The sequence below is a fragment of the Branchiostoma lanceolatum genome, chromosome 17 (genome assembly GCF_035083965.1).
Source record: "Branchiostoma lanceolatum isolate klBraLanc5 chromosome 17, klBraLanc5.hap2, whole genome shotgun sequence".
Taxonomy (NCBI): domain Eukaryota; kingdom Metazoa; phylum Chordata; class Leptocardii; order Amphioxiformes; family Branchiostomatidae; genus Branchiostoma; species Branchiostoma lanceolatum.
The window spans coordinates 11081348-11093331 of record NC_089738.1 but is presented as its reverse complement, the minus strand read 5'-3'; the positions used below and the strand labels follow the sequence as shown (position 1 = coordinate 11093331).

General features: G+C 40.3%; 1 protein-coding gene across 3 annotated transcripts; it reads left to right on the top strand.

The window, feature by feature from the left end:
- Nucleotides 1-49: 49 nt before the first annotated feature.
- LOC136423140 (transmembrane and coiled-coil domain-containing protein 3-like) lies at nucleotides 50-11916 on the top strand. 3 transcript variants are annotated; one of them, XM_066411183.1, is made up of 13 exons: nucleotides 105-179; nucleotides 808-868; nucleotides 968-2075; nucleotides 2633-2815; nucleotides 3277-3405; nucleotides 4012-4104; nucleotides 4794-5001; nucleotides 6072-6176; nucleotides 7281-7606; nucleotides 8290-8440; nucleotides 8888-8967; nucleotides 9173-9322; nucleotides 10588-11916. In XM_066411183.1, exons 3-13 carry the CDS (start codon nucleotides 1332-1334, stop codon nucleotides 10711-10713), a joined length of 2295 nt encoding a protein of 764 aa, XP_066267280.1. In that variant the 5' UTR covers nucleotides 105-179; nucleotides 808-868; nucleotides 968-1331; the 3' UTR covers nucleotides 10714-11916. The 3 variants fall into 3 exon arrangements, with proteins under 3 accessions (XP_066267279.1, XP_066267280.1, XP_066267281.1); XM_066411182.1 differs by lacking the exon at nucleotides 808-868 and having other exon boundaries at nucleotides 50-179; XM_066411184.1 differs by lacking the exons at nucleotides 105-179; nucleotides 6072-6176 and having other exon boundaries at nucleotides 615-868.
- The last annotated feature ends 68 nt before the right edge of the window (nucleotides 11917-11984 follow it).

Here is an 11984-nt window from a genome sequence, read left to right as displayed (position 1 = left end):
TCAAATATTTTCGAAAGAAAACAAATCGAAATTAAGATATTTTCTACTGATGATATTGGATTATTTCTGAAACAACAGTCACACATATTTCACCCCCTCCAGTGAACGGTGGTTTGTTCCTAACAAGTGAAGGTTGTCAGGTTGTCTGCTGATGTGTGAATGATATCGGTTCGTTTTAGGTTGGTATTCGTTAATTTATCTCCAAAACATATATTGTGTCACATTGGAACAGTTGATAACCACCCATAAGAATTCAATTTTGTGGATTTTCTGTGCACAAATGATTAATATCAGTTTGGGTGCATGGGGGTGGGGGGGCTCTTTTGTGATGATTGGGCTGTACCAAAAAATGAATGTGGAAGGGTGTTGAAGACGTGTCTTACTCATTCATCCTATCACACTGTTTCACCCCATGTAACGTTACCACTGTCAAAATCTAGCTTTACATACACCCCAGTCTCACCCTCTTAGACCCCCCCAGTGTCCCCCAGTGTCCTTTCCCCCCTCCCCCACTGCATCAACCCCCTTCTGACCTTATTTTTTAGTGTAGTCCATCGAGTATTGACCTGAAATTAAAAGGCCAGGTGGGTCAGCTAATTACATACTCAAAGGTTTTGAGTTGAACAACCGGTGTTTTAGATAAGTGGCCTCCGGCACGGCCGGGCAATGGAGTGACACGTCTTTGAAAAAGCATTCCTAGACTGTATCTAAAGATCACAACGATGTGACTGTTGGTGTAACGTTACAGCATGGTCTAAGACCTTTGAGGAAACATCAACATCACCTGTAGTTCACTTCTTTTCAAAGGAAAGGACACAGAATCATCGACGACAGGGCAATCAGAGATGGCAGACTTCACCATTTTCACGTAGGTGACGGAAACACACAAAAACTGAGCTAGCCAAAAACAATGTTTCACTCGCTTTGGAATGGAATACCAGGTAACAATGTCCTTCTTTTCTTCCAGTAAGACACCATCCACAAACTGTCCCCCCCACAGATATCGTGAGCAGCCCTATTCAGCATGGCAGACACCTCCAACGCCATGGCTAACAATGCCATCAGCGCAGTGGTGTTGATGGGGATCGTCCTGGGCCTGATGCTTCTTGTCACCAATATGATGAACTTTGTGTACAACCTCTGGACATAAACTACTCAACAAATGGATATACAGCCAGTTGGCTGAACTGTGTTTTATAGTATTTCACTGTAGTGAATTGTTTTTCCTAATGTGCAATGGGTTTGATTCCTAATGTGACAACAAATGTAACCTTTGTGACCAAATTATAGACAACCACGTGATATTTGTCAAGAGATTATTTCCGATACTAATGATTACTAGACCGTTTCATTCCACTAGGATACTTAAACTTCACAAGATGGTTTCCAAACATCTAACAGCGTTGCTTTTACTGATACTGTTTGTTGTGTTGATAAAACATGCCAGTACCAAACGTGTGCAAAAGAAGGCTGAAAACAAGAAAGAAATTGAAAAGCAGAAAAAACGAGAATTCGATATCGATCATGGGTTGTTAAGACGGGCAGTACAGTTGCCTATCAAACCACCAATCCAAAAAGCACCTGGAGCAAAGGACAGATGGACTGAGTGGACAGATAGGTCCTGTAACCACCTACAAGGCCTCTTGGACTTGAAGAAAAGGATCATGAACAGATTGAACCAAGGAATCGCTTCTGTCGAGAAAAAGAAGGACGCTACAGAAGAAGAGAAGAAGTTTGAGATTCACACTTTTATTGTCTTCCAAAGAGAATTAAACGATAGTGAAACTGCTATATTCCAGGCTGTGCACAGTTTAAAGCATGCTTTGTCGGGCAATTATAGAGACATTTCTTACATGAGAGAGGCAAGTTTACAGAGACTTGATGCATTGAAAGCTGCAACTCTACAGGAAGAGGAAGAGTATAGTGAACTGGTACGGGTGGAGAATAAGGTACAAGAACAGGCAAAGAAGGCTAACAGTTCCACCTTTCTGGAAGAAATTCTCGCTGACGTGGCCAAAGCTGCTGACAAGTTAGAAGAGACACTGCAGGAACATGTTTTCGATGAATCTAGAAAAGTGAGTATTTTAATTTGCAACTATACTTTCCAGCTGTTAGCTAAAATAGTTGAAAGTGAAAAGCGTACGAAGGATTTGTTAGCCATTTGGTACACTCCAAGCATATGTGGTCTTTTTTTAGTCAGTTTAAATTTTTTGTATGCCCCCTTTGTAGTTTTGTACCCCATCATTTGATAACCATGAGTCAGAGACATCATTCCACTAAGTCTTCCTCTATTTTAGCCATCCTATTCCTGCTCCAGTTTGCTCCTCTAGCCTGGTTCCTTCATTGTAGACTATTCTGGCACTATTTGATACTTCACTTGTGATTGTTTGATATTTTGACATTTCCCTGAAATATAAGTAAGTGAGAGTAGGCTTTGAGTCACACGTTCTAGGCTAAATCCCTCCCAATCAGAGATAGAAATGATACTAATATTAATCTAACTCTAAGCAAGCATACCCAAGCCACAAGCTATGATAAACAGCTATCATTTAAGCTGTATACGTAGTTTACAGCAAACTATAAGATCACTAGTACAAGTGTTTGACAGACAACATGTACACCCCTTCCTTAGGCTCAGGGTGCGCTGATAGAAGCCGTGGTGCGAGTGAACGAGGATCCTGGGAAGGCGAATGACTCAAAGTCAGGAGTGGACGATGGTGGCATGAGCATGCTTGTGGACTCCAGAAACAACCAGTACATCCTGACCAAGGCCAAGGACTCTACCACACCACTCGCACACAAGCAGCTGATCCAGGTACTGTGAATTCATCTATTTTTGCAGGGTTTTAATTTTGCATTAGGAGTGAAAGGTAGGGTTTCCCAGTGTTTTTGATTTGCAGTTGAAAGAATACTATATCACAAAAATAGATATTTGCGGTGTGATAATTTTGCATGGAGAGGCATTGCATAAAGGGCAACAAAAAACACATGAACATTTCAAGATTCGCAGTAACTTTTTATTAACAGCCAGCATTTTGAGTCACCTGGAAGTTGAATTTTCATTGCAAAGTCTACAATTATTCAAGAATCCAATATCTGTAATTTTCAACTTCGCCTGTGATTTTCTTGAAGTTGACAAATATTTTGATGTTGGTTAACGTTATTAGACCAACCTGGCGAGACCTATGCATATCTGAAGCTGACATTCATCAGACCCTGATGTCTGCTAATGATTGATTGATTGATTGATTGATTTATTGGTTATTTTGCCTCTAGGATATCATCATGATCCTGAGCATGTCATTCCTGTGGGGGTGGCTGTGCAATATTCTTCACCTGCCCACCTTGTTTGGCTATGTCATGACAGGGCTGGTCCTGGGCCCAGCTGGACTCAACATCATCAAGGTATCATGTCATTACATGTATTTAGATTTAAAAAAAAGGGGGAAAGTCATTGTTATCATTAAGTTAAGTCCTTTCCATATCATATGGTGTATATGCCCGACTCTCACACAATAGAAAATTGATTAACTGACAAATTTGCAAGCTCTCTTGACATTTTTGACTGTAATACGCCTTGTGTTCTTTCTATCATTGCATGTCTTTTTAAGAGATTGACCGATGTTTGCAGGTGTGATGGGGGTAGATTTTTAGGTAAAAGATATGCTCGAATCTCTGACAATTTTTAAATCTGGCGACCTTTTCTCTAGTGATCAACAAATATGGCCAAAGTTTGTTGACTGTGTGCCCTCCTATGATAGACATTGGCAGTGGCTATAGGGTGGCGTCCATCTCCATTTCTTTGGCCCTTGGGCCACATAGCTATGCAAGCAATGTCATGCAATGCTATGCTACAGCAGGGGGCTAGTATGGACATTATCATAGTACCCTCCTAATAACATTGATAGATGCAGCCACTTTTGTATGTTGGGTCTAGTCAAGTAGTGGTTTAAGTGTGTATTTCTTTTTGCATCCTTATTTACATGTTTCTCCTCCCCATTGTCGCTGTAGGCAGTTGTGCAGGTGGAGACCCTGGGAGAGTTTGGAGTGTTCTTTATCCTGTTTACTGTTGGGATGGAGTTTTCTCCTGATAAACTCAGAAAGGTGAGTGGCCACGTGGCATCAAGCAGGGTTTGAAATACTTCTTCCTGATTACCCAGTGCACAAGTTTTACCTGCACTTCATTTTTCAGTCCACTGAAAGTTCTTAAATATGCTATTTGGTGTAATTTTTCTACAGTTTTTAGGATGCAATAACAAAGAGTGCAGCCATTTTGTTCACAAGATTTTCTGGCCTAATAGAGCTAAAAGTACTGTGTGTAGATCACTTTGTGCGCCCAAAACTGTGCACCTACCTTTTGATTATGGGTGCACCTATAGGTTTTTGTGTAGGGTTACATACGTATAGGTACACTAGCGTACAGCATATTCTTGACATCTAAGCATATAAAAGAATATTGGAACATTTGTTGTATTATTTATTAAGCTATAAGTATTTAGAGGTGCAGTAGCAGTAGTAGTAGCTGTAGCAGAAGTAGCAGTAGTATTAGTAGCAGCAGCTGTAGTAGTAGAAGCAGTAGCAGCAGTAGTAGTAGAAGCAGTAGTAGTACATGTAGAAGCAGTAGTTGTAGAAGCAGTAGTAGTAATAGTAGCAGTGGCAGTAGTAGTAGCAGTAGCATCAGCATCATTAGTAGCAGCAGTACTGGTATGTTGTTCATCCAAATTTATGTGCACCCAAAAACAAATATCCAGCCCTGCCTAAACTGTCCCATAATCTTATCTCTGTTCCACCAGACATGGAAGGTAGCAGTCCTGGGCAGCCTGGCCATGATGCTCCTGATGGTGCTGTGTGGGATCCTGTGGGGGTTTCCTCTGGACATCTCCTGGAAACAGAGCGTGTTTGTGTCCGCCTGCCTGTCCCTGTCCAGCACCCCGCTGGTAGTCAGGTTCTTAAGCACCTCAGCGCGGTCGGACCACAAGCATGACGACCCTGATACCAGTGGTAAGTCTTGCACATTTTGTAATTATCAAGATCTTTGCATCGAAGTTCACCTGTATTTGGTAGGAGTCATTGTATGTAGAATGAATTACTAGTAAAGTTTCAATCCGACACAAGAGAACCACTACATTTTTAGATTATGGTATGAAGACAGTAGGTAAATCTAAACTTCATTTAAACAATTATACTGTTTTAAGCTGAACCATTTCTGATGAAGGTTCCAGGGTATAGAAATGTTTAGAATTAACATTATATACGTATATTGTAGGGCCTGATTACAATGTTAAGTGTTTATATACCATCTTCAGGTGTGCATTGATACCCCAAGGTGATACGGGTAGTCCAAAAATGTTGTATCTTGATATAGATTAGAGGCTACGATTAATCCACCAACGAGTATATTGTAGCTGTTACAAGCCTGATTTGTAGTTAACCTGGAAAAGTTGTGTTGTGGTTCTGGAATATATGAGCAGCATTTGAGACAGGGATGTGAGTGAATATCATGTGTCCTTTCACTGATCATATTGTCTCAATGAAGATTCATTACCTATGTAGCTCCCATCAGATTGTAGTCAGCTGTCATAGAGTCAATATTCATCCTTGTCTTCTTACAACTGTATAATCTTGAACTTGTATTTGTGGGAGAGGGTTCAAAGTCATGTTAGAAGTCATACCTATCTGCAACAGATACTGTATTATGCTTTGAGTATCAGCTTGTAGAATAAGTGTTATTCAAAAGGGGCCTTGGTGCACAACTCTTGCTTTTGATTTTGATTAATTCCTTTTTTGGGCACTGTGAGCCTTTTGAAGAAACATTTTCAAAAAAGTTTCAAATACTCTGGTCTGCTTTAAATATGTTGCCAAATTTGCCGCCATGCACAATTATAGCAGTTTGCTGGTGACAGTTTCTATCAAGGCGTCTCCAGTGCATCTTGTAATGCATAGATATAGCAACTGATATGTCGGAAGTTTGGTGGTTCCCCATCATTAAAAACCTTTGGCGTTTTTTCCTAAATCTAGACTAGTTCCTAACATGAAGGTTTCTGTGTTCTTGCTTTAACCAATGGTGACAGACGTTGTTCCCAACGAGGAACTCTGTCTAGATCTAGTTCAGCATGATCATGATGGCCCAGCGGTATCAGAACAACCATTGGGAAATTCTAAATGGATTGGCAAAGGTAGTTGTTTTTCCTACTATGGCTGTAACTTAGTGTAAGGTGCACATTTTCCTCTCCTGCCTTGGTTGGTGCTTAAGGTTTCAGCTTGTGCAATGTGCATACCATGGTGGCGTGGCGTGCAGCTTATAATAATGCATTAGCCCCATATCAATATTGTGTTTTCCTTTATTATGTTGTGGTCTACAAATTTTGCTTCTATAAATTGAGAGGTTTATTATACACATGCTTGCCCTTTATTCTTATTTTGGGAGAAACCACCTGTTAAATATGATATTTATAAGGCTATAGAGAAAGTATGACAAACCAATTTTCTAATGCACAAAACTGTTAAGGTAACTATAACAATATGCTAGGCACAATGTGATGAAAAAGGATGTGTGCAGAGATTTAAGTTAGCTCATTTGGAGACAAGTAGGGCTTGTGAGAAAAATTTCTATCATCATAAACAATTCTCCACAACTCAAGTGTAACATGAAACTAGACAATGGATAAGTTAGCATGATAGTCTTTTCTTGGAGCTGATCACTGTTCCAGCACTTTTACCACAGGCTAGGACTTTATGATACAGTAGGGATGGAGGAGGGACAATTTTTAACATATTGCTGTAATCTTTTAGATCATTTAGCTCTTTATCTTGTCTAACTTAAGTTAATTTTCTTGTTTTCCTCAAGTCAATATTTATTGTTTACATTTTTACTCCTCCATTTTGAATCTAAACCATTTTTTGTCTAACCCTTGGATAGAGATGAAAGGACACTAGTTTAAACCTGACAGGCCATGTCCCTGAATGACAATGTTAAACCCCAGCCTTAGATTAGTTAACATCACTGTATATATTGTATAGAATATATTGGTCCCACAAGAGCACATACATATAATATAACATATATGGTCCTTGGGATAACACTGTATGAAACAGCAAGTGTATAAGAGAGAGATATTGCAAGCTGAAATTTTTGAGTTGTCAGATGAAAGCAAAAGATATTATTTACATTCATGGAATCAGAGGCAACTGAAGTGAAACTTACAAACACACAGACTGTGAGGCCAATGCAACCGATATACTGTTTGTAACTCCATGTGTTTTATTTTGTGCTTGCTCAGTCTCCAGTGAGCTGGATTACTCTTCCATCCTGCTGGGTATACTGGTGATGCAAGACGTGATGCTGGGCCTCATCATGGCCATCCTGCCCACCCTGGCCCCGTCGGGCCCACCGGGGGTCATAGGTCAGTCTACCACAGGCTCGCGCTCAGCCTGGGACACAGTCAAGGCCATCATGTCTCTGTTTGAGGCAGTGATCGTGGTCCTGGGACTCAGCTTCGTCCTGTCCAAGTACCTGATGTCCCCATTCTTCAGGAGACTCCATCTGCAGGGCAGTAAGGAGATGCTGCTGATGGGGACAGTGGCCCTCTGTTTCCTCATGTTACAGGTTAGTAGTGTCCTAGCTACAAATGTTGGTATTAGAGTTCTTTGTGTGTGTGCCTGTCAGTGTCTGTGTGTATCTGTGTGTGTGTGTGTGTGTGTGTGTGTGAGTATGTGTGTGTGTGCCTCTGTGTGTGTCTCTCTCTGCGTCTATCTGTGTGTGTGTGTTTGTCTGTCTGTGTCTCTGTGTGTGAGTGTTTCTGTCTGTGTGTGTGTCTGCACGTGTCTCAGTTTGTGTGTGCCCGTATGCATATTTGTCAGTGTGTTTGTCTGTGTGTGTTTGTGTATATGTATTTGTGTGTGTGCCCATGTGTCTGTGTTTCTGAAATCCCCAGTATATATATACACAATACAGTGTTGCCATACATCCTCAATTTTGCTATTTTTGTCTGTGGGATTGCAAGAGTTGCAAAGCACTATGGTTAAGAGGGTGAAGTCTGCCATCTCTGATCGCCTTGTCTATCGTGTTGGAGAATCCACACAGTGAAGCTAACATTTATGTCCAATTCCTACCCTCCCCCCAGCTGACGGATGTGTTGGGCGACTGTCCATGGAAGTTGGTTGTTTCCTAGCTTGTGTACTGGGTGTGTGTTCCTGTGTGTATATCTGTGTGTTTCTGTGTGTGTTTGTGTGTGTGTTAGATAATCCACACAGTGTAACTAAGATGTCTGATTCCTACCCTCCCCCCAGCTGACGGATGTGTTGGGCGTGTCCATGGAAGTTGGTTGTTTCCTGGCGGGTGTACTGGTCAGCTCACAGGGCCATCAGGTGGTGGAGGAACTGCTCAGTCTCATCGACCCTGTCAAGGACATATTTGCCAGTATCTTCTTTGCTACAATAGGTGAGGGTCTGGCAGTTTGTTGAAGTTTGTGAAGTGTAATAGAGTTTACCTTTCTTCATAGCTGCGTGTATTCAACATAATGGTTATGCAGTACACAGAACTTTTAAAAAGAATTGCTAAGACTTATTTGCATTAGACAAATTCTAGAATAAGTCCTATGGCTTCCATTGGTCCTTCTTTGTTTGCAATCTTATATCATGACGTGCATTTACTGCATTACCTCTTTTTTTAATGCGCACAATTATAACTGAAAGTGCCTTTGTACTCACATAATATGTATACATGTTCACAAGCAAACTTCATGATGACAAGTATTTCTGCATGTTGCTATCACTTTTTTAGTTAACATTTTGCTTTTGAACATTCAAACAACAAAATGTGTAACTGGCAGCACTGGCCTCCATCCGAGATCTAATTGTGCTCTTCTGCTTGTTATTTCCTGTGCAGGTCTACATGTGTTCCCAACCTTTGTGGTGTATGAGTTGAGCATACTCGTTATCATGACTCTGGTAGTGGTCTCACTAAAGGTAAGCAACATGGACAAGATGTGATATGGTTGCATTGTATCAAGTGCTTAATATCTATATGCCACGACAAATAGACATTGTTTATTAACTGAGTATAATGACATCAACAGATATGACCTTCATGTTTGCATCATGTATGTGGTCTCATACTGAGGTTCTCAAAGATGAAGCAGTCTGACTTATTTGGTGTTGTTGACTATTGCAGTTCATCGTGGGGGTTGCAGTGCTGGGGCTGTTCCTGACCTCACGACAGTCGTCCCTGAAGTGGTTAGTGGCCGCAGGGCTTGCGCAGGTCAGCGAGTTCTCCTTTGTGCTGGGCAGCAGAGCGCGCCGCCTTGGTATCATCTCGAGGGAGGTGCGTATTATCTATTTAAGATATATTTCTGTTTTCTTTAAGCAGGGTGGCTCACTCAATGACTGGGTAGGTTTTTTATTTTTATTTTGAGTCCCTAAAAACAGAATATAACAATATATGAAGAAAAAAATCAATCAATCAATCAATCAATCAATCAATCAATCAATCAACCAACCAACCAACCAACCAATCAACCAATCAATCAATATCACAGGAGTCCATTATTGGACCAATATATGCAGCATTCAGCAGCAATATGTCAAACGAAATGGTTCACATCAAAGCTAGTATTTTCTTATTCTGCTTAGGCTACAGCAAGTAAATTTTATGGATGACATCCTCCGCAGACTCCAAAATTAATGAGATAGGGCAAAAAAAAACAAGGCGGGCAAAAAAAACAAGATTCCTATATTTTCAAATTTTGAGATCATAAATCTTGGTAAACAAGAATTGAGGCCACGAAATATGATATCGTGACAAACAGGTCTTTTATTGCTGTATTCAACCAATGAGGTTTCATATAAAATATGAAACCTCCTTGATTCAACAGGAAACATGTCCTTGTAGATGTGTATCCACTCAATAGACTAACTACAACAAATGCAAAAAAGAGCTTGTTGTACCATCATCTGAAGCAACTACACTGGGTATTTATATGTGATGAAACACCTTGTGTATACAGCTCAATTAACTAGACCCCCCCCCATTATTTGTATAATGTCCTTGCTAGAACAAATGCAGAAAACGGCTTGTTATTATACCATCATGGGCAGGAACCACACTGGGTATTCATATGCAATGAAACACCTTAGACTGTCAACGTTTACGACATATTTGCCCATTTTTGGCATGTTGACCACCGTCGGAGGGCAATGAAATTTCTTGTTTTTTATTTCGAAATCAGGCGAAAATTAATGAGCGCGCTGATGTCATCCATAAAAATTACTTGCTGTGGCCTTACTATGATACAAGAGGTCGACTTGAGTGACTGTGTCTTGATCAATTGCTAAACTTCTTATATTAAGTTGAAGTAACAATTCTGGCGTTGTTACCTTCATGAAAAATGGAGGTATTGTTTCTGGTGTCTGTTTATGTTTCTGGATATTTGTGGTCAGGATAACAAAATAACCTTTGAACCTCTGGATGGATTGTAATTATTTATATTTGGTATGTGGGTAGGTGTTGGGAAGACAAAGGTCAAGGTTGATTCTGGACTCCCTGTTGTCTGACCTTGTTAACTTTGTGCCAATGTTTTTACATTGTAGGTGTACCTGTTGGTCCTTGGAGTCACCACCCTTAGCCTGCTGCTAGCCCCGGCCTTGTGGCAACTCTCCCTGTGGCGCTTCCGAGTCATTCGGCGTCGATCCTTCAGCGGACCACAGATCACATGATGGACAAGTAAAGGCGCGGTCACATTCATGTTGCGATTCTTTTGTCAAAGGATTTTCAGCGAGGTAGCGACAAAACCATGGACAGAACCATGAACAAGAATCTACAACTTTTTTCTGTAACGGCCTACTAACAGGACAGCTAAATTTGGAACCACCAATCAAGGACTTGGTAATAAATTTACCATTCACTATTTCTGTACAAAAAGTAAAGAGCTTAGCAACAGGCTTTCATTTAGAGCTCTGACCTGAATTTATTACTATGTCGATTACCATCACAGATGAACCTTCATACGAAAACCGAGGACTGTCACAAAGACCCAGCCAGACAAGGGATTAATCCTGATTTGATGTGGATTACCCCCCTCGGAGCCAGATTTAGACTGTTCATACCAAGATTCACGAATCAGGATCAATCCCTCGCCTTTGAAAATCCTGTGTATGAGAGGGGTCAAAAAGGCTTGTGAATTGTTGTCGTTAATCTATCGTACGAAGAATGTGACTGGGCCGGACGGACTAAATACATAGACACCTACTTGTCACCTTTAGGTACAAATAAGTACTTGTTACTTTATGTTTGGGGAGACACTGCGTCTGTCAGCAGCGACACCTATTGTAACTGCAGTGCAAAATAGCAGTCAGTATTGCCCAGAGAAAGGTGGTAGTCACCGAAACATCGGCTTGAATATAACACTTGGTTGTGAAAAAAAAAAACTTTGTTATCAAGGGACTTATCAACCTGATGAAACTACAGTATTCACTGCAGGTATTGCAGTTTTATGTTGAAATATGAGATTTATTTTTCAAAATCTTATTTATCTAGAATTATGCATTTGAGGACATCGAAAAGAAAGTTGCTAAAAATGATTAGCCAATTGCAATATTGTGTATGTTGATATATAGCAATAATGAAATTATTATTATAGCATATTTGTTAAGTTTGCGGAGGATGTAGAGATGGAACTTAAAAAGTGTTCTTACTATTATTATTGTACTGGTTACAATGCAGGTATAAATGAAGAGATTATTGAAGACTGTGGAAGTATATTGTAGTATATTGTAGTTCTCTGTATTTTTGTGAAGTAGTGATGACAATAGTTATATTTTGTCATCAAATTTTCAGTAAATCATGTACTACATGTGCCTCTGGTATACACTGTGTAGCACTGAGTGGAAAAATTAAAAGTAGAATCTAAACCAACAAGATTCCTCCTCTTGTTTCTACGTGGCAATGAGTCATTTTTGTCAGGGCTTTTGAAAAAGTCGATGTATTC

Bases quoted from the DNA above. Each gene is read 5' to 3' on its own strand.
- LOC136423140 (XM_066411182.1), top strand. From the start codon at position 1,332: ATGATTACTAGACCGTTTCATTCCACTAGGATACTTAAACTTCACAAG. The intron at 2,076-2,632 runs GTGAGTATTTTA...CCCCTTCCTTAG, and splicing joins TTTTCGATGAATCTAGAAAA to GCTCAGGGTGCGCTGATAGA. The intron at 4,105-4,793 runs GTGAGTGGCCAC...CTGTTCCACCAG, and splicing joins CTCCTGATAAACTCAGAAAG to ACATGGAAGGTAGCAGTCCT.